Here is a 22,088-nt window from a genome sequence, read left to right as displayed (position 1 = left end):
TGATTATTCCCGCACGCTCGCTGGCACGGAGTGAAAAGTAAATATCCATATCATCACAAAAGATATTTCAGAGTCAGGGAGGAGGGAAGGGGGGGGGGGGGGGGAGCACAACAACCTTAACCATTTTCTTTATTATTGTAAATGAATTGGCAAGGCAACATTTCTTGCATGAGCGCTTGTATGATATGGGGCCTGGCACAGCGAGAAAGGGAAGCCCCCCTCGCATCTTAGACGCGGCACAATGAGAATGCATTGGATTGGAATGCCTCACCGATCATAGCGGAATCAGAATTTCCAGCAAGGAAAATCTTTTCATGGCGAATTAGGGTGGTGGAAGGAAGAAAAATGGTAATGAAAAAGAAAGAAAAAAAAGGTATGCACGGCTCACAAACAGGGTTCCCTCGGCTTGGCGCGGTAGATTTAAGAACTTTAGCTAAAGCTAGGCAGAATAGAATGTGGAAAATTGAATTTACTAAACAATTAAGCATTGAATTAATCTACATCCCGCACAGGAGAGAGCAAGCGGGAGAGGAAGAAAGGGGGAGAGGGTGAGAGAGACCACAGTGGCTCATTAAGGGGACATAGAATAAATCAAGTGTGTAGCTATGTGTGCAGAGGGACAGCTCTCTCCTTCTCTCTGTTTCCTCCAGCTTTCTGTTTATGCATCTATTCATCTTGTGGATTTACATATCCCATATTTCCAAGGTGGACCTCTACATTGTGTGTGCAGTCGTGTTGGCACAGGGTGTGTGTTTTTGTCGCTGTGTGTCTTGTGGTCAAGGTGTGTGCTTTGTTAAATAGGGACTGTAAGTATGGCGGGGCTGCGATGTGTTTGCATAAGGTAGATAAAGGTACTTGTGTGTGAAGGTGTGTGTGTATGTGTGTGTGTGTGTGTGTGTGTGTGTACTAGCTTGTGTTTTAGTGTGCACACATGCTGTGCGACCTGTGTGTAGTGGCATGTGTGTGTTGTGTGATCTCAGCCGTGTGTGTATTAATTGAGTGTTAGATCAGTGCCGGGCCTGTTCCGTCCAAGGGCGGCCTGTGATTATAAATAAACTCCCCGTCCCCGCGGAGATGCCACCAGGCCCTGTCTCAGCCCCGCCCCCTCTCCCATGGGGCCTCAGCGGCCACCTCCCAGCAGGCAAAGCGCTCTTTTGTTCAATTACAGCTAATGCAGTAGTTTGCCATTTCCCCCTCCACTTTCTAATTATATTTTCAAGTGGAATTTGTTACAGAATTAAAACAAAAAGAAAAAAAAACATATCCTCTTTGCGAGTTGAGGCTCTTGGGTTTTTTTAATACTTGCCGTTCGACATCCCCGGGGTACTGTACTATTCTTTTTCACAGAGCTCTGAATAAACAAGTTCTGCTCATTTTTAAAAGCTGCACTTTTTGGAGGAGCTGGCAGAAGCCGGAGTTAACTGTTTGCGCTCTGAGCATGTGGTCTGGATTACCTCACTTCTGATGTTCTGCGGAGTTACTCGGTCATGCACGGGTGTTTCATTTTTCAGCGTTCTACGGTCAGCAAAAAAGAATTTGTAAGGAAAAAAAAAGAGTGTCTTGGTGTCTTATCCCCGTTAAAATCAACGTTTATCTACACAATCACCAGCCCAGTCATGCCTTTGTGCAGCGACTTCCCTCTTTATTGCAAATCCTCAAAGCCTAATTTGGAAAACAACGATTATATCGTCCATGTAAGCACTGGATTATAATTTCATAGCCCAGGAACATCAAACGGGCTCTAATAGACCCCAAATGTGTTGAATTTGCTGACTTGTATATTCTCTTCTGTTATTTTATTCCTTCTACATTTTGTTTAAAACAAACCCTGTGTCATGAATTAATGTCTGCTCCTTTTTTCACAATTCTAAACTCGGCTCCAAATCCTCCTCGCACAGGCAGCGCTGCTTGTAGTATCCCAATTGAAACCAGTTGTTCCCCAGTGTATTTCTCTCTTCTCCCTCCTCTCTTCCTCCATCTGGGTTTCTATCACTCATTTCGTCACGTAGCCCTAAAAGCGTCATGTGAACACCACATTGCCCCTTGATATCTGCTTCATTTGATTTGACAGAGCAAAGATAGGCTCATGCGGGTGACAGTGTAGGCTGGAGTAAGTGTTTGCGTGTGCGTGTTTTGTTTGTTGCATGTTTGCCTGTGAAAGCTAGCAGCGTGTGATAAGACATTAGATTCCATTTCCTTCTATTTTGAAGTCTCTTTTCTCTCCTGTCCTCAGTGCTAATGTTGCTTTACAGAGGCACTGGGAGATAAGAGGTAACATCTGGTTAAGTTTCAATAATGTGTAGCAGCAGTACGGGGAGTGTGATGTCAGGATGTGTGTGTATCCATGTCTCTGTAAATGTGAGTGCGTGAGGGAACTTAATATGTAAGTATCTGACTGTGTGTGTGTGTTTGTATGTGACGTCTACCTACCTGTGTGTGTCTGAGCACTATTTGGTGTGTGTGTCATTCCTCTATCCCTCTGTCTGGACCATTTGCTCCCAACAGTGCAGTGTGCAGCTGACACTCATCTGGCCTGTGACTGTCCTTTGCCCTTACACACACATACACACACACACACACACACACACACACACACACACACTTTACTATATATAAACCCAGGTCTCCCGAGTCTCTTTTGTCTAGTCAGCTGCTTGCGTTCATCTGTTATTTTTCCTGAAGTCGTAGAGAAAGGAATGAACTTCCACCCTGTGGTAATACCTCCACATTTCATTTGTCTATATAAAGTTTTAAGCCAGCTTCAGTTCGGTCGGCCGTGCAGTAATTCTGTTTCATTTTTTGTTTGAGGAAAGGTTGTGGGAAAACTTCAGCTTATTTGGTTATGTCTCTGTCTTGGCTCTGCTTTGTGAAATGAAATTTAAATCTACATTAGTGGGATTGGTCATCCATTTTTTTGTTTAATTTTTGGACAAAACAGAGGATTTATACTTATGTAGCAATACTTTGAGTTATTTACCTCTCTCTCCCCCTCTCTCCCTGGTCTGCTCTGCTCGGATGACATCACTCCCTGGCACTCGCTGCGGCCTATCTTAAGTTGTAGCTGTTTTGTATTTTCATCTGCTAGTGGTTTGAGCCAAATGGAGGCAGCCGTGGATTGCATGCCTCAGAAAGCTGGGAACTAATACAACATGTTCGCTCGCTATTCGTCTGGGCCCGTTCTCTTCATCGAGCCCCCATAATCCTCATTCCATAAGATTGTTGCGGGGGCTCACACACACTGCGTGACTGGGCGGAGAGTTGGCAAATTTTGTTTGGAGTGTGAGGTTGTGTTTTTGTCTGAGTGTGTGTGTGTGTGTGTGTGTGTGTGTGTGTGTGTGGACTTGCTGCCACATAATGTGCATTACATGAAGACAGAAGTTTTCAAAAGAAGATTAAATAAAATATGCATGCTTTAGAAATAAAAACCACAATTACTTTTGAAATCAACGCAAGAAATTACGGCAGAAAAACAAAAGAAGTAGATTAACTTGCTGGTCTCTCTGTCCTCTCTTTCCCTCTGTATGACAGACGTCCTGGAACAGAGATCATGATGACACGGCGTCCACACGCTCCGGAGGAACGCCGGGGCCATCCAGCGGCGGGCACACATCACACAGCGGCGACAACAGCAGTGAACAGGGTAAGAGACTTTTGTTGTCTGCATCTTTTTCTTATCAATCAGGTGGAGGAGAAGGGGAGGACAGGGGCACACAGTAGACCAAGATGCTGAGTGTATTACATCTGCTACATTATATTAAGTACATGAAAAACAACTTCAGTATGAGTTCAGATGAAGTTTGACGAGGGATTACATTTTTCAATTGCTCACAGCTGCTGCTAGTAACTCACAGAGAGGTCAGAGGTCATGGTCAGCCGTACGAGATCACTTCTAGATGTGGTGGGCATTTGCTGTCTTGCTGGTAGATGTCTTGTACCCATCTAGAGAGCTGTTTCTGTGTTCCTGGTGTCACCCCAGCAATTGTTTTACTCATGCTGCAGTCCTTTAATGTTCAGTCTGCTTTACATCTGATCACACTGGGTTGTGTTTGTGTGCTCCTGCTTTTATAACACCCCAGAGTTCATACTGTATGTACTGTTTGACTTCTTAGTCAAACTCTTTCTGCTCTCCTTCTCTTATCTGTTGTCATATGATGAACCCCTTGTCATGAGATGATGAGGGTGATTTTGAGGAAATTGAAGCCAAAAAGAGAGACGTTCTTTTTTGACATTAATGATCAGTTATATCTATTTTGAAGAAGCAGTGACTTTGAAGCTTGCAGCCGTTACTACAGGTCGCTTGCATCTTTGACAGTCCATACATGTGATTGTAGATTACAATGCTCTGGGTAGGAATTGTTAATTAAATATGCACAGAATTTAATTTAGATTCACTTGATTTTTTTTATTGATAATATGTTTAGACTTAAATTTAAAGGGTTTAACACATTCATCTCCACTCTGTCTTGGGACCAGACAGCTCTGCTGAAGCTGGATGTGTATGCATTCTAAGAATATGTGTGTGGTCGTGTGTGTGTGTGTGTGTGTGTGTGTGTGAGCAAGAGGCAGTGGTGGGAGGATGGGTTGGAGGTGGAGGGGCAGCGTTGCAAACAAACTGTAGGCAAAAAAGCAACTTCATATATTATTGAAAGCGATGTCAAGGCGAGCAGTTTGCAGGGTTGCCAGTGCCAGGAGGCAGAGCCTGGGTGGGAGCAGAGAGCGCCGCCATGCCTTCCACTCCAATGAGCAGCCATTTATATAGTCAACACACACTCTGTGTCTCTCTTTGTCTCTCTGTCTGTCTCATCCTCTCTCTTTCTGTGTCTTTCACACACATTCTCTCTCTCTGTCTTGCATACAGTTTGTCTCTCTGTGTCACTCGTCATTAATGCTGGACAGAGGAGCTGAGGGACAGGGAGGTGAGACATGAGTGGAGATAAAAAGAAGAAATAGTTAGATGATGTAGAAGAGGAGAACAGAGTGATAGAAATGAGTGAAATTACAGTGAAATAGGAGAAGACAAAGCAAAATTGTGAGTGTGTGTGTATGCCTCTACCTCTGATGACTAATGGTCTGGGGCAGCCAGGCAAGATCTGATTGGTCGCTCTAATGAGCGTGCTCTGTGCCGAGTTTGGGCTCCTGCCTCCATGACCCTTGGCCTCTATTGACCAAACTGACACTTCATTTTTCACATCTTTCCAATTATAGGCCCGCTCCTTATGTCGGCCCGCCCCCTCTCACTCTCTCTGTCTCTCCCTGTGTCTCATCATCTCCCTCTCTCTACTTTCTCATATCCCCCCTCCCCTATTGTAGGTTGTTGTTTGTTGTTGAAGTTCATTAGAGGGTGAAATGTGCAGTAGTGTGTGTATACATGTGCATGTTCTGCATGTGTATGTGTGTTGCTGTGTGTCAGCTCAGTGAATGAGTTGCTTTGATTTGTCCAAGTGTTACAGGAGAGTTGGGAGCCGTGCATGCTGGTGTCAGGGTGTCTCTAGGACCTCAGGTAGATTTAGGATAGTACAAAGTAAAAAGAATTACTTAAAATCATCAGTTTCATTACCGTAAGCATCCAGTATCAGTTTTTCTGTTTGACTTGAAGGTCAAGAACATCAAGATAGTATACTTAACTCACATATTGCAAGTGTGCACTTTATTAATTTCCGATCTTTGAAATGGCACACCTTTAATTAACTATCCTCAGCTACTAATAATATATTATTTCTACTTAAAGGAATCCTTCCCCCACAAAATGACCATTTGTACATCAGTTAGTAATGCCGTGTTACCTTGAATTCGTGGAGAAAACTTTGTATTTCTCACATACCTCAACGGAATACAACAAATATATTGATTAATTAATGGATTGTTGACTGTGTTTAACAACAGCAAAACTATATTAAAACACCTGATTACGTCTCACACAAGTGTGCAATATAATTCAAGTTTCATCTATCCTGTCATATGCTTGGTACTTCCTAAACACATGCATTTTTGCTGAAACCTTACTGTAGCGACTGCAGGAAACAAACTAAAAGTCACTGAGAGGCTGAGGCTTGGCCTGGTTAACTTGTCTGACATGCCAACAAAAGAGATCTAAAAATATGTCAAATAAATTTATTAATGAAAAGGAATCTTCTTATTATAACATACACAAATTTATAATTAAGACGATCACAGTGAGCAAATAAAAGTGCCGTCAACTAAAAAATATGGCGACCCACTCACCCTCTTTCTCCAACCGAACAAAAACTCACAGGCGAAGATGAGATGCTCATATAGATAATGAGTGTCACTACCAATATGAATGTGACCCGACTCTCCTAATAACTGCAGTCACAAAGTAATAATAGTATCCCAAAACACTAACCAAAAACATTTAACAATACAAAAATATAAACCATCCCAAAACGAATTAATCCTACCACTCTATGATCCCTTTAAAAACAGACTCCATTACTAAGGTTTATCAGTAAAAATACATGTGTTTGGGAAGTACTGAGCACACGACAGGATAAACTAGACGTGCATTATGCTGCTCGGATGTTTGATATAGTTTTGCTGTTGTTAAACATGGTCCCCAACCAATCAATACATCAATATGTTCCCTGTTTCAGTGGAGGCATGCAAGATAAACAAAGTTTTATTCACAAATTTAAGGTAATACGGTAGGTCTAACTGATTTACAAGCGGTCATTATGTGGGTGAAGTATTCCTTTAATGTTCAGGTGTCCACATACTTTTGGCCATGTAGTGTGTTGTTAATTTAGGCTTTAAACTCTGGCATTAAACAGCTCTTTCAGGCTCTTTCTGAAGCCTGCAGTCTCCCTGATTTCTGCATGTGTGTGTGTGTGTGTGTGTGTGTGTGATTGCTTTGTCTTTGTGGTGTTTATGTTGGGACACACACACACACACACACACGCACGAGTGTTGAGCATCAGGACACAGTGACAACAGTAAATACCGGAGGACATCTTGGACTGGTTTCAGGTTTATATGGGTTAAGAGCTATCACTGCCACGTCATATTGGCTCTGGCAAATTGTGTGTCAGTCACTTGGTAATCCCAGTAAGCTGGTTATTTATCTGTTTGGCACTTTGCTCGCTCTCTCCCCGACAGCTTCACCCCGCTGTCTCTCCTCCCTCTCTCGCGCGCTTTCATCTTCGCATCCTCCCTCTCTTCTCCAGTTTTCCCTTGTCTCCCACCTACTCTCGCGTCTCCCTCTTTCATTTTGCTCTCAGTCGGTTTCTGTCTCCTTGTGAACCCCCATGCTTTTCTGTCTCTCCTCCCCCTTTTTTTCTTCCCTGCCTCCCACTCGTTCTAAAACACTACCTTTGTTTATCCTTCTTCTTTCCCTTTCTCTCACCTCTTTGTTCCTTTTGCTCCTTCCTTCTTCCCCATTTTTCTCTTACATTTTCCACATCTCTGTTTTTCCTTTAATTTCTGTCATCTTTCTTCTTTGTGATGTTTCATTGTCACTCTGTTTTGCTCTTCCTCTATCTTCATCCCTCCTTCAGTCTCTTGTTTATTTTTTGCACTCTCCCTTTCAAACCTGGTCTCACTCTGAAATCGTCGGAATCTGGTGCTTGAGGTGACTTGGGGCGTCAGACACCAACAAAAGAAGGCATCCTTTAACGTCGACATGATAAGCGGCCGGTTGCTGTTGTAGTTTAACGGCAGTATCAGTCAGGTCTCATGGAAATATATTAAGTATAGAGAGCGAGAAAGGGATGGAAGATGGGACAAAAAAACATGGACTTTAAACCAGGAGACAGCTGTTTGTGTCCTGAAACTAGAAGTCAGTATAGTTACATGATTTTATAGACTATGTATGTAACTACGCAAAGTACGAAGTACAAAGTTTACATCACTACAATCCCAGTTATTTTTAACTGAAACCACAACCCGGTTTCACTCCAAAGTCGTCAAAATCTGGCACTTGGGCAGTGACTTGTGGCACCACCGCAGAACAAAGCTGTCCTTTCATGTTGGCATGATATGCGGCCAGTTGCTGTTATAGTTTAATGGTGCTCTACCAACGTAGTGCCTTTATTTTGAAAGAAGACATGTAACAGGCAGAACTTGACACGGTGTCCTAGAACGTCAACAACCAACACACCCAGGGTACCTTGAATGTCGTATGTGGACGTGGAAAGTCCATGACCAAAGGTCGATATGTGACGAGGTCGGAGTGAGAATGTATTGCCCTTTCTCATTTTTTCCTCTTCCTTCTCATCTTTCATTCTCAGTTTCACTTCCTCCTTTGCCTCTCTTCTCTCCCCCTTTCCTTCTTTCCTCATTTCCTCGTCTCATTTCTTCATGTTTCATTCTTGTGTTTTCCCCCACCTCTGTCTCTCTTCTACCTTTTACAGATTGCTTTCTCACTGACCTTTCCCTCTCTGTCTCTGTCTTCCACTTTCTTTATTTTCCTCCCCTCTGCCTGTAGAGCTGCACAGCTAATGGCCATCTTTCCTTCCTTTACTCATTCTCCTCTTTTTCTCTCATCTATCCTTCAATCCACCCCCTTTACTCCTCCTTCTCCTCAGTCTATCAAGCCACTCTCCTTCCACACCTCATTCTTTACTCAATCTTTCTCTTGCCTATCCATCTTTTGCCCCCTTCTTCCTTCCTTCCTTCCATCCTCCTCTTCCAGCAGAGCGAAACAGCTCAGAGGAAGGATGCTGGATGTTCGAGGGCCTTTAACTAGTGAACTCCGGTCTCCTCTCTCAGCCTTTTTTTCGGAGGCTATTCCTGAGACAAACACATGCTCAGCTCTGCACTCTTCTCTGAACGGTTCACTGCCCACTGGTATAAAAATCCCCATCTCCACCCGGAAATGTAGCATTCACACTCTGAAATCCAAGAGCTGCAGGAACTGTGAGGATATATCAGCGTTACATAAGATCAGAGGTCTCCCTGCGTATGTTGTTGAACTCAATTACAGGAGAAGAGACTTGCTCTGATGCAAAGTAAATGTGATTTTTTTTAAAGATGAGACAATTGATGCTGACTCTTGGACCTTTTATTCATGAGCAGGTGTTTTGCAGTGATTTGTTTGAATGTCAGCAATAACGTACTTTTTATTTTTGCATGTGGTGACAATACTCTCATGCTGAGTTCCTAGTTGTGGGTGTTTATGCTTTGACCACAATGCCAGTGGTATTTTTTAGCACTAAATTCCACTGGCAGTTAGAAAAAAAAAATGGAGGGAGGATCACATTTGCTTCACACATGTCATTAAAATCAGTCCTGGGTGTCTCCTCTCTCCCTAAAAGAGCAGACAAAGAAGAAAGCCTCTTATTTTTCTCCTCCCTTTCTCTGGGAGGTCTTTGTAAACATCCAGCAAGCTTCGACAGGGAGAGTCGAAGAGCGGCCCTGTAGTTAATTAGTCCCACTCTATTAGCCCAGCTGTTTGCTAGCTAGTTCCTACCAACAGGGCCCTTTGTTTAATACCCAGAAGCCCTCTGGAGAAGCCTCATTGTAGCTGTTGTTGCCTTGGATCATGCTTCTCTGTGAAAAGTAATGCTCGAAGGGCAGAGGAAAAGCCAACAGATCATATATGCCTGCAATGGAGGGGGGTCCCTCACGGACATGAGCGGGTCTTTTTCTCCCAGTATAAAGTACTCCTCTTTGCCTGTGTGAATTTGTAAGGACACCCCTTGGCTTCTCCGAGGGCCTGGCGTGCGAGGGAAACAGAATAACATTCAGGCAGTGAATCGGGCAGCTGCAGCGATGTTGAGCAGAGGAGCGGGGCAGAGTGTTTGCTCTGTTTTTGAAAGCTACAGGGTTTCCCTCTCTGCTTGTCAGAAACATCCAGGGAGAGAGGCGATGACTGGCGATATTAGATATGTATCACCAATTACCCAGACCGTTTGTAAAGAGTACAGTGTGCCGCGCCAAGGCAAATAGCTCCCTGTAAGGCAGTGTGTTAGTGTCTGCATACATTTCTAGTGTCTGAGTAGTGGCCTGAGATTTCTGGTTGTTGGTCTGATACCTAGCTCTGAGGGTTTTTTTTTTTCTTTGGCTGGTGCAGTTGAAGCAATGCTTGAAAATTATGCTGATATTTGCTATTTGACCGACCTAAACTGTGTGTATGTCTCGTCTAATATGTGTAGATCATAGTTTAATGGAGTAGTTCATTTTTGCTGCAGGAGGTGCTGTTAATTGTTGCAGTCTGTACAGTAAAATCTCTGCTATTTATTATACTTATTGACTAGTGTGAATACAGCTTTGAGGAATGAATGAATGACGGAAGCCCTGTAACGTGGAAGAAAACACATACACTAAAGAATACTGTGAAGTGTCACGTAAATGAAAAGACACATGGTTCCCTAATGGCTTAAGAAGGAAACCTTTGTCTGAACAGTTGCTAGTTGAAATCCCAGGTGTGAGATGTGGCACTTTGCCCGCCCTTTCTTCCAGGTGTGGCCTTCAAAAAATGTGGATAGCTTTCTCTGTACTGCTAATACAGCCCTGAATCACTGTGTATAACCTCCGCTGGCTGTGAATCCCCATCGATCAGGCTGGAATATTCCTGATGTTGTCATCTTTCCATCCACCCATCCGCACACCCTCCGACCTCTGTGCCCTCCAACAAGGTCAGGCCACACAGGAGCTGTTGCATTCTGCCTCCTCATTGGCCGGTCTCCAGGGCCGGGGCGAGCAAATGGGGACATGGACAGGGGTGCCAGGCAATCAGCAGCCAGATCCTGCTCATCCAATCACTTGGCTTCACGTGGCCCCTGCAAAGTCACCGATTAATTGGTCCGATTGTCCAGTAGACTGGAAGAGAGAGCTGTGTGGGTGTAGCTTTTCTCTTCCAGCTGCTCTTTAAACTTTCTGTTAATACTAATACGAGTGCGTTGGCACATATATAATGAGGACTTTGACAGTAGAAATATGACAGCTTGCCGTTTTAAAACTCTTACATACCTAAATATAGCAGTGTTGTAATGTTGATTTTAATGATGGGTAACCCGTCAGCTAATTAGTGATCATAGAGCAGCCAGACACTAATAGAAAAACATCTATTTAAAAGCATTAATTTGTGCACATATTAAACTTAAGGTGTTAATTATTTTCCCAAGCTTTAAAGATGCAGAAATCTGCAGAGAAACAGTCTGTTGGTTGTCTTAATGTTGTCTAGACGTTATCGAGGAAGATCCTGGGTCCGGTAATTGTCTTACTAGTGTCCAGCCTTCCTGGTAATCTGTTTAAATGCAAGGCTCTGTGGGTAGATAAAAGGTATGTGGTTCCCTTGATTAGTCTGCAGCCTGTATTACTGGAGGTGTGTGTGTAAGTACAGTTGCTGGCAGACACAAACAAGAATCTCTCTTTGATTTCCTCCGAGCGTGAACACGGGGAAAAGCAGAGAGGGAGAGGAGGAAGACAAAAGTGAAAGAAAAAGACAGAAAGAAACAGCATAATGAGAGGGTAAGATAAAGAGGAAGGAAGAAAATCTCAGAGTGAACGCTGTGAAAACATTTTGATGCTAACTGGAGCTGTGTGTGTGTGTGTGTGTGTGTGTGTGAAAATCCTATAGTGAGTGAGGAGAAGAGAGAGAGACACAGCAGTTATCCCCGATGAGTGTGTTAAGTGCTGCTGAGTGTTGTTTGGGAGTCTATTGAGGCGTATGCACCGCTGCTAGCAGACAGCAATATCTTCTGTGCCAGTTCAGAGGTGAGAGCGCTGTGGCCGGGCCACCTTCAGCTCACTGTGTGTCCCAAAAGTGTGTGTGAGCATGTGTTAAAAAACTGAAACTGCGTATAATATCTGCAGGGTCACAAGAGCCTTAAGTTTCAGTTCACATGCTGTTTATGAAAATCAATATTTGAAAGGCATCAAGGGTAATTTTGTCTCAAAACAACTTGAGAAAACATCACATGACAACTCAGCATTGCCAGTAGGAATGTTTATACGACTTCAACTGGATTTACTGCATCTCAAACATTATTATCTGTGGTTACCTGGGAAAAGAGATGTTTGTCCTCTCAGTGTCCAATCACGACCTCCCTCTCTCAGATTCACTGAGATCTTTACGACCTTGCTCGATCGCAGCAGCCGACGCGTCAACCAACATGTAGTGACTCGCCTCAGAGAAAATGATAGCCCTCTATGACTTTTTATTGCCGTGTAGGCAATAAGCAAACTCGGAGTGGCCTGAGTTTGCCCCTCTCGAAAAAGAGGAAATTGTATCAGGTTCCCACAGCAAGGGGCCAGTTTGCTTTTAAGATTAAGGCTGGTGTCACCCGGCTGCTGGGGTCGTGTGGAAGAAAGAATCAGAAATGCGAGTAAACAAAGTGACTTCCTCCACCCTCTGCGACCAACTCCTCTCCCTCTTTTCACACATGAAACTATCCTCTGCTTTGTCACTCAGCCTCACTATCGTGTGTTTTATTGTCTGAGCGGATGAAAGTCTGTGAGAAGATAATAGTGATAAAACTGTTTGATAAGGTGTCACAGGCTATTTGAGTGTTTGATTTTGGGATTTATGTGCTGTTTGTAGCCGAGCATTTGTACACATCATCATCTGAGCCACGTATTTGCACATATTGTCTTTATTTTCTCTCCCAGCCTCTGTCTCTTTTCTCTGCGTGTGCCTTTTGCCCTCACTGCGTCCTTGTTCTTGACTCTCTGTAATAACATTCAGAGAAATACTGTGTACATTTTGAAGGTGAATAAAATGTCTCCCCCCGTCTCTGTTATATTAAGTCTCCCCTGCATTCACTCAGCCTGTCTCTCTCCGTCTGTTGGTTACATGTGGGCATGTTTGCATGACCAAAGAAATGCAAAGTCTAGCCCAGACCATTACAATATGCCTTGTGTGCACAATTTACATGAAATACATATTCATCTATGACATGCATGCACACGAAATAGCTTCTGTCTCTGTCTCTCCTTGTCTCTCTTATGCTTTCACTCAGTCTGTGCTCTCACTCAGGATGTGTTGTATTCAGAAACATTGCTATCATTTATGTGTTTTATTCAGACAAAGTTGCCTTATTTTACCCATAAATGCACCTGGATCACACCATTTCTGCTGCTCCAAGAAAGAGTTGCTTATTTACAACAAAAAGGGAAAGAGGTTCTACTTCATTTGCTTCGGTGAGGGAGTGCAAGCAGGAGGGAAATGTATCTTTAGCTCCAATGTTATAATTGTGGCACGCTAATGATGTAGACACATTCTCGCTGTCTGTTTACAGGAAGCGCTCTTCTTTAATTTGCGACTGGCGTGAATGCCAAATGCCTATATCTAATTACTGGTGTTTGCTAAAAGATACTATTTACACACACTTTTTGCCTTGTAGAGGTCTCTTGTGTGTCGGGGTGGGGAGATTATGACAAGAAAAGTTAAATGTGTAAACGTGGTTAAGACTTTTTTTTTTCAGTTTTATCTGCAACATTTTGTCTTTCTGCTCGTGTGCAGGAAGTGGAAATTAGACTCTTCTCCGCATATGATTTGTACATTTAAATAAGTACACATTTCCGTTCAGTGCCTTTAAATTCAAGATCTTGTTTGAGAAGTGTCAACTGAGGACTCTGTTCAGGTTTATTTCTGTATGAAGCACCATAATTTGCATCATTCTCGTGTAATCATGGCCTAAAAGAAGATGCCACTTTTGTCAAATTACTGGATATCTCCTTTTGGAAGGGAATTCTTTAGCTTTGATTTGCAAATGTAAACAAGTCGAAATGTGGTAATGCACTTGTCATGCAAATGAAAAGGGCACAGAAAAAAAGTTGAAGCATGCTCATTCACTTGTGAAATTATTTGTGTGTTTGTGCGGAGGGTCTTGTGTTCTTGCCGTGGGAAAACTGTCATAGCGCAGTATGGCAACAAATTCCAAATTTGTCGCCATTCTGCTCTCCTTATTTAGTCTGTTTCCAATTCAGCTCCAAATTGCCTGGGATCTCACGGGGACACACACACACCCACCAGACACCACACAGACACATGCAAGCTCTCACAGACAGAAAATGCCCTGGTTCTTAATCGTGGCCGGTACAGGTTCATAGGGAACCACAGCGACTCATCACTGATGTGTCACAACGCATTACATCTGGCCGATAAAACAACCTTAAACTCTCTCTCCTCTTTCTGTCTTTCTCACAGCTGACTGTGCCCTCCTCCTTGCTTGAAAAGTAGCTGAGCTCAGGGCCCAGGAGGCCTCTGATCAGATAGATGTTAACTTTTCAGGAAAAAACCCTGATAGCAGGCACCTCTGACAGAGGAGTAAAGGACCAGATGAGCTTTCACATGAGCTCTCCTGCTGTTTATGCAGGAAAAAAAGCAACAATTAATACTTTTTTTAGAGTATTAATTTTAGATGGATATTAAAAGAGACATGCTGTAGTTTTGGATGGAGGGAAAATGAGAGGAAAGAGAGGGAAAGAATGGAGGAGGGAGGGGGAGAGCAAAGAGACAGGGTATTAGCACTTTGTTCAGTGGAGAAGCATTGTTTGGCCCCTTGGCACAGGAACACACACACACAAATAAGCAACTCACACACACACACACACACACACATGCACAGAGCACCAACGTTTATTTAAGCTTTTGATAAAGAGATTAGCCCCATCATCCTACGCTCTTAAGCTAGCCGAGGGGGTCCATGTTCAGGAAATCCTGGCTTTCCTGACACATGGGCTTATAGGGGAACCTGGCTCAAGCAACACTTATATGATATTAATACAATTCCTCATGGTCAGATTAACATGACTCGGTCTTGAGAGTGGAGGGCAGTGTGGTCAGAGTGGTATATTTTTAGTGATGAGGGGAAAAGAGGCAGGTAGAGATGGACAGAAAGTTGGTAAGAGGGTGAAAAGAGATGGAAACAGAAGAAGGAGGCGGAGAAGTTGTGCCAGCTGGGCTGTTTTTTTCTTTATTATTAGCCCTATCTGAGTGGTTGGAGTCCAGCTTAAAGCTACAAACAGCGGAGTGCTAATTTTAGCCTCCAAAGAGGATAAGGATAAATAGCTTGCTGCCAGTTTGCCATATGGTCCCCTGCCGATTATATTGTGTCAGGAATATTTCCACCCCACCCCCACCCTACCCGGGCATACACATATACACACAAACATGCTCCCATATCTGTTGTTTCAGCATTTATGACGCACAGGGATGGATTTATCTCAACTATGATTGAGGGGTTCATTTGGAAAAGGCATATTTTTTAAATATTATTGAACAGCCTGTAAAGGTGCTGCCGTCCTGAGGAAGACACTTAATTAATTTTTACTTTGTACAGTTAATCTCTTTGTCAGTCAGGAAGTTGTTGTTTGGGCGAAGGCGGCTGTTTTTTATATCCACCATAGCTTCCAGCTGCAAGGTAACATTTGGCCTCGTATGTAATCTCCTGCAACTTGGTTTATATTCTCACTTGTAAATGTGAGGCCCATAGAAGAATAAAAATGAGTCTCCCTCTTTCTCCCTCTCCATCAACACACATGCATATGTTCACATGTAAATGCAACACACACCCTCACACAGCCTCTCTCCATTATTCTCCCACTCTCACTCTCTCTCCCTCAAATTGAAATAATTCAATTTATGGACACAGTTCCAGACCTCCCTGGCTAAGACCATTATGCATGGAGCCCCCCCTTTTCGAACAAAAGAACGGGAGAATTTACCAGCCGGCTCTCCAAACGACACCCACACAAAGCCAATTTCATGCCAGGAAAACACCAGCAGAAGCGCCATTTTTGGTCAAAGCCAGCATCCCTGTGGATTTTTTTTTCTATCATTGAATATGGGTCGATGCTACTTTAATTTCTGTTAGGGCTTATTTTGTAACCCTGATATGACACATGCAGCTCCCTTTGCTCCTGACATTCAAACCTGGCTCCTACACAGGTGTTCACTCATTTAAAAGTTACAGGGAAATATTGAAATATTCTGTTTCAGGTAGGTGATAATGAGTTAAAGGCGTAAAGATGTAATGCACAACATTCAAGGTAGCCCATGTAGCCTGGGACGTGGGAGGCTGGAGGTAGAGGATGGATTTAATGTGTGTCAACTGGGCCAAAGCTTGACCCAGGGCTAACCCAGACCAAACATGCTGCCCCCTGAGGCCCCCTCCCCTCGCTCTGTTTGACATGGATACCTGCTATAGGGATCTGACTGAGAGATAAAGACCTCAGCAAGCTTTCCTAAGAGTTTAGAGAGGGAGAGGAAAGAGAGGGCTAGATAACAAATACCTGTAGATAAACACTAGAGCAGCAGGGTGGGCCGTAGGGCGGCTTTAGCGTTTACTTTGTGTGTTTGCAAAGCAACACAAGGCATGCCCCTTGCAATACACACTCTCATGAACACACACATTTGGATGTAACTCGATCGTCCCTTCTTTGCTCCGAGCCAGTGAAACTCAAAGAGATGAGCAGGGACCGGGGGCTGAGATTCTCAGTAGTGATAACCTTTGGAGTAAAGGCCTGAGTGGCGGTGTTAAAAACACACACACACACACACACATACACACTGCATATATTTGTATATTGTACACACCAGCTCCCATGGGCAGTCCCGGGTCTTTGTTCCACTGAGATTCTCTTTAGGTAGAGAGGTCATACTTTTACAGGAAGTCACCCCCAGAGAGGGCTGCCTCTTTCAGGAAGTGACTTGGTGGGACTGTGTGGCGAGAGCGCTGGTGTCCACGGGGGGCATATCACTCCCATCCACATGGGCCCATGCTCCACAGGAAATAGGCCCTGCTGTAAGCCCACTCGCTTCCTCTTCCTCTGCCCCTGTCTCGCAAGCCTTATCGGGGCTGCGAATGGGAAGGCTGATAGGACTACAAATCCCCCACATCCACACAACACCACATCCTGTGCCTATCAAGGACACATTGACAAGGATGAGGAAGTGAAGACGCAGCATTACTTTGGATGGAGAGTTTATAGGGTTAATTTAATACCTCAGCTTGTTGTGGTGTTACCAGAGGTGTAGATATTCTTGATTCGAGCGACTGGAGCTCCACAGCAGCCCTGTTTACTCATTAATAATCACCTAAGTCCCTAAAATGTAAATGCAACAACCCAACAACTAGAAATATTTAAATAGAGTAGGTTGTTGCTCCGATAATGATTTATCCTGTTTTTCTAACCACCCCTCAGTAACCCGATCTTGTGGTTGCAGACCATATTATACTCCTCCATAGCGCTAAACCTTCTGTTATTCCAAAAAAACTCACTGGAAGCTAATGCGCTATTATTAGCCCGTGCCACCGCAGGGTTAGCGTGCCTGTATTATCTAACTACATGCTGCAGTTTGGCTGGTGCTGATAGGTTAGCATGAGTGGGAAAATCCTCATGCATTAACGTCGTTTATCAGAGGCTGTGTCATTCAGATAGTCACCACGTGGAAAAAATGCACACACACACACAGGCGAGAGGTGTACACGCCAGCTCTGTGAAATAAACAGGGAAAGTAGAGTTTGGTTAATGGAGCTATACACCCCAAACATAAAGGCATGATTACAGACAGAGCAGGCTGATTGTTGGTGCTGAAATGATACATCTCCACTTAATTTTAGCTCATTAAACTGATGGCTTTGATAGGTTGGTTGAAGTTGAATAAGTCAGTGCTGCAAGATGTAATTTAGCTAAATTTAGCTCATCGGAAAAGATGCTTAGATCATTTTAAAGGATGTGTTTTCAGTAAATTCATGTTGGTTAAAAATGATACCTTGAGTCCAGGAAGTTTCTTTGTGCTGAGAAAGATGTGTTTACAGTTTAAGCTACTGAAAAGGATATTTTGGTGGTTTATTAAAGGGCTTCCATGAGTAAATCTTTGTTTTCTTGTGCGGTAAATGTATATTTTTAGTAAATGTTAGTTGTCAGAATGTGTTGTTAGTCCACAACAAAGTTTAAATGGGATGTTTTTCCTTTAGTTTAGCTGAAGGTTCCCTCTCTTTGTTCCATGTCTACATTGAAGGACTTTTGAACGCCCTTCAGCACATCAGCTGACTTTTGGAAAGGACCGCCGTGCCATTGTGCTGTTAAGTGCTCTTAGCTTTTGTTATAGTCCTTGTCCTCTCTGCCATCCCTTCCCCCCTTCCCCTCTTCTTCCATAGTCCATTTGACTCTGTCTCTCTCCCTCACTGTGCGCTCCTTGTGCGCTGAGTTTGACTGAAGCTTGGTGAGTCAAAGGTGTCAAAAGCCATCCGAGAGGCAGCCAAACAATTGAGAGAGTGAGAGTTAAGAGTGAGAGAGCAGCAAAAGAGGCACGATTTGAGGAATCCTACCATTTTGTGTGTCTGCGTTTGAGTGTGTGTGAGGACTTCCCTTCACTGAGGCGAAGAATCTGTGGGCCCCCCTCACAAGTGCTCCCATTTGAACCAAGTCTGGCCTTCTATCTTCAGGTTAGAAAAAAAAGAAAACGGCAACACAAAGGCAAGAGGGGAAAAAATCAATAGTTACACAGCAAAAGTGCTCAACATGAAAGGGTGAAGTCTTCGCCCTACACTTTCATTTTAGCTTGTACCGTCTGTCTCTTTCTCCCGTATTCTTTCTCTCTCGACTGATCTGGAAGTGGGAATAAAAGGCAGTCGCTCTGTGTGTGTATGTGTGTGTTTGTGTGCGTGGAGGCGTACTGCAGTTTAATGTCGTGTCGGTGCCCCACGCTTGAGGCAGTTTCCAGCGTGTCAGGCAGCCTGTGGTGATGACCCTTTACGGGAAAATGGCACAGAGAGAGCAGTCACATTTACACTGACATTTTTGCCATCACCTATGGCTATGTCAACAGGCCTGACCCCCCTTCTCTCTCACAGACAACAGTGGATGGGCCTCAGCCGTAACACACAGAAGAATGGAAACATTTGCAGAGAAAATGACCATTAACACAGGCCTAATATTCAATATGTTATAAAAGGTTAATCATTTGGTATATAAATGTCATAAAACGACAAAAACGCTGCACAATTTCCCACAGCCCAATGGGATGTCTTCAAACTGCTCGTTACTTGTCCACAACTGAAAAATATTCACTTTACAACTGTATAAAACTGACAATCTTGATACTGTAGATTTTTTCAGTTTGTTTTTTGTAGAAACACATAAAAAAAGCATGCACAAATGTCCACTTACACTCAATACAAATAGAAACAAAAATGCTCTCAGACCCCTTCATCAAACGCTACATAAATCTCACAGACCTGAAGCTTTGCAAACGCTTTTAATTAACTCAAAATACAACAACTGGCCTTGTATTTTATTTTGTTTTTTCGTCTTTTGTTGTTAGCACATTAAACACATTCCCTGTCTCTGGCTTCCTGATCTTTTCCTCATCAGATCACCCCAAATGAAATAATTGCTCCAAACTTGGCTCGGATTCTCGCAACAAGAAGTCTCCAGTGTGCTTTAATTACAAATAACCCTTGTAAATGACTCACCAGTTACTGCCATTATTGAATCTGTCAGCGCTGATCCACAAAACTGTCATCATTCAAAGTAAGCGGCTTTGTTATTGCGAAGCACCCGTTATTTACTGTAATTACTTCAATGGAATTGTCTGATTACAGGAAGCAATTACTTAGCTCTCCCCTGATTGTTTACCTGGTAAGTCCCTTTCTTTCTTTTGTAATAACAACAACTTTCTCTACCTTTTTTACTCCTTATATTGTAGCCTATGTGTTCTACGAAGATTAATATGTGCCTCAGAGTGATGTGATCCAAATGCGTTGGCTGAAGTTTTGAGAGAAGATCTGAAAATAGTGGTGTCTCTCTGGCAAAGGCAGGAAGGGAAGTCTAGACTGGCCATATTGTTTTGTCGACAGCGCATGTCATTATGCGCAGAGTAGCGGAGGGGATTTCTCTCTGTCTCTCCTCCTCCGCGGGAATAAAAGGGAGGCGAAACAGCATTGGTCACAGAGGGTGTTTTGTATTGAAATAAGTGTGTGTGTGTGTGTTGGTTTAGAATACTTTGGTAGTCATTATTGGAAAGTTCCCTCGTGGAAGATCCTGTGAAATGGGTGCATGTGAGTGTTGCTAAAGTGTGTGTCTTGTTTTCGGCGTGGTGAAGGGAATGACGCTTTTGAAAATGTGCCCCTACTTGGGAATTGTGTTGCAAGGAATTCTTGCATGTTCAGAATTTTTGGAGGTGGGAGGGGCCTCCAGAGCCATGCAAAGGGAACCCCCCACTGCCTACTAACCCCCCTGTACTCCCCCTCCCCGAGTCTAGAGCTTATGAATGGCCTGAATACAATAAACACCACTTTTTTCTTCTCTCCCTCCCTCTTGTGAGCCCTTCTTTACCTCTCTGAGGATTTCTGGGAATGTAATGTATGTGTGTGTGTGTGTGTGTGTGTGTGTGTGTGTGTGTGTGTCACAGAGAAAAACAGTGAGAAGGAGAGCACTTAAGTGAATGTACATCAGCACATGTGTGTGCGCTTTATGTATCATGTTTTGAGTGTGCGTATGTATGAATTTCTCGCCTGCCAATATGAGATGTGTGTATCCCATGTGGAACAGGATAGCAGGTCCCTGAGGCCTGGGCCTTGCCTGGGCAGCCAACCCAGGGTCATGTGAGCTTTCTGGGGTGTGAAACTCTAGGAGTGGCCCATGAGGGATCAGCTCCAGGTCACTCGCACTCACAGTGAAAGACACACTCTCTCTTTCTCTCTTTTTTTTTGCAACAAATAGCCCATAGAATAAATGCACTGTCATAAACCCAAAAGACCTGTCTCAGTTCCTCCCCCCTCCGAGTCCATCCATGGCCTATAAAATCTTGCAAAAACATCTCACAGTATCCTCCAAAAAGCCATCTGTGAATGATTCCTCACACTCATGACATCTGGCACAAAGCTAATATTCATAACCCTTATTCCTCAGCTCAGCAGTGCCTCTATGAAGAAAAAATTATTAGAAAGCTAAATGTCATTATTCTCTCGCGTTGTGCTTGAAGCGACGTGTCTGACAAGATCGCTGTTCGCAGATGACTGACTGGTGAATCCGCGGCTGTTAATTTGCCAGGCAGCAGAAAAATGGCTGACACCTCGGAATGGCACGTGTGCCCGCACAGAGGGGGCAGGTAGCACCAATCTCTGTCTTACACTGAGAGATGGTTCATAATCAGATCATAACAGATTAGCCTAGATACTGCTTGATAATGTCAGGGTATGCCTTGAGACAGAGAGATGTAGAAAAGTGATGAAGACACAGGGAAGGGAGACGAAGAGACAGACGAAATGAAGCATCATTAGCGCAGACTAGTTCAAGAGGTAGAGTGAAAGCATCAAGACCGAGGACATCAAGAAATATTAACCCAGTTTATCTGAATTTTTTACCACATTTAATTAGTGAAACATCATTTACCGCTATCTATTTGATTTACAAAGAAAGGAAACTTCAAACTTACAGTGAAGAAAGATGACAGTACCTCATCTTACAGCCCTAACACTGTGCAAATACTCTCCATCCCAACCCCACACTCCAGCAGGCAGAGAGAAAGGGGAGAGAGAAAAGTAATGAAGTAGGAAGGAGGGGAAGGCAGGAATGAAACATGAAGTGGCGGAAAGGCTTAAATAAAAGCCACCGAAGCTGAATGAGTATAGAAGTAAGTGTCTGTTTAGCTAATGCTAACGAAGCTAGTGAAAATGCATGAAGAAAGCTAACCTAGTTTTTATGTCATTATCTGTTTGCTCACAGTGTGTGTGTGTGTATGTGTGTATACAGCGTGTGAGGGGACTGATAAAATATTCCTTCCCTTGGTTGGCCCCGGGGCATTTCAACTGCCCCTGGCTCCTTCCAGTCACTGGCCTGCTCCCTAATTGCCAGACACACACACACACGCGCACTCACACACACAGGACATTCAGAGCTTCTGTGGCTGGAAACACACATGCATAAAGAAAGACAGAGATAGACACACACATACAGACGAATGCACATCCATGCATGCATGCATTCTTCACACACGAACATGCACCCCCATCGTCCTGCATTGATTCACCCCCCACCCCCTCCCAGCCCCTCCTCTAACTAGTTGCAAAGATGTTGTCATGGCCGATCAGTGGGCCAGGCCCAGAGTTGTGCCTGTGGCTTTTCCTCGTGGGGAGACTGGAGCTTGCTAGCCTAGCTGCCCCACGCTGTATGTGTGC

General features: G+C 43.7%; 1 protein-coding gene across 1 annotated transcript in view; it reads left to right on the top strand.

Annotated features, from left to right (window-relative positions):
• Positions 1-22,088, top strand: part of meis1b (Meis homeobox 1 b) — a 90,746-nt gene that overhangs the window by 12,005 nt on the left and 56,653 nt on the right. Inside the window, exon 7 of the mRNA XM_033613569.2 lies at positions 3,529-3,640. Coding sequence (XP_033469460.1) covers positions 3,529-3,640 — 112 coding nt within the window. The remainder of the gene's footprint in view (positions 1-3,528; positions 3,641-22,088) is intronic.

The sequence above is a fragment of the Epinephelus lanceolatus genome, chromosome 17 (assembly GCF_041903045.1).
Source record: "Epinephelus lanceolatus isolate andai-2023 chromosome 17, ASM4190304v1, whole genome shotgun sequence".
In the NCBI taxonomy this organism is placed as follows: Eukaryota; Metazoa; Chordata; class Actinopteri; order Perciformes; family Serranidae; genus Epinephelus; species Epinephelus lanceolatus.
This window is presented reverse-complemented; position numbering and strand designations above follow the sequence as displayed.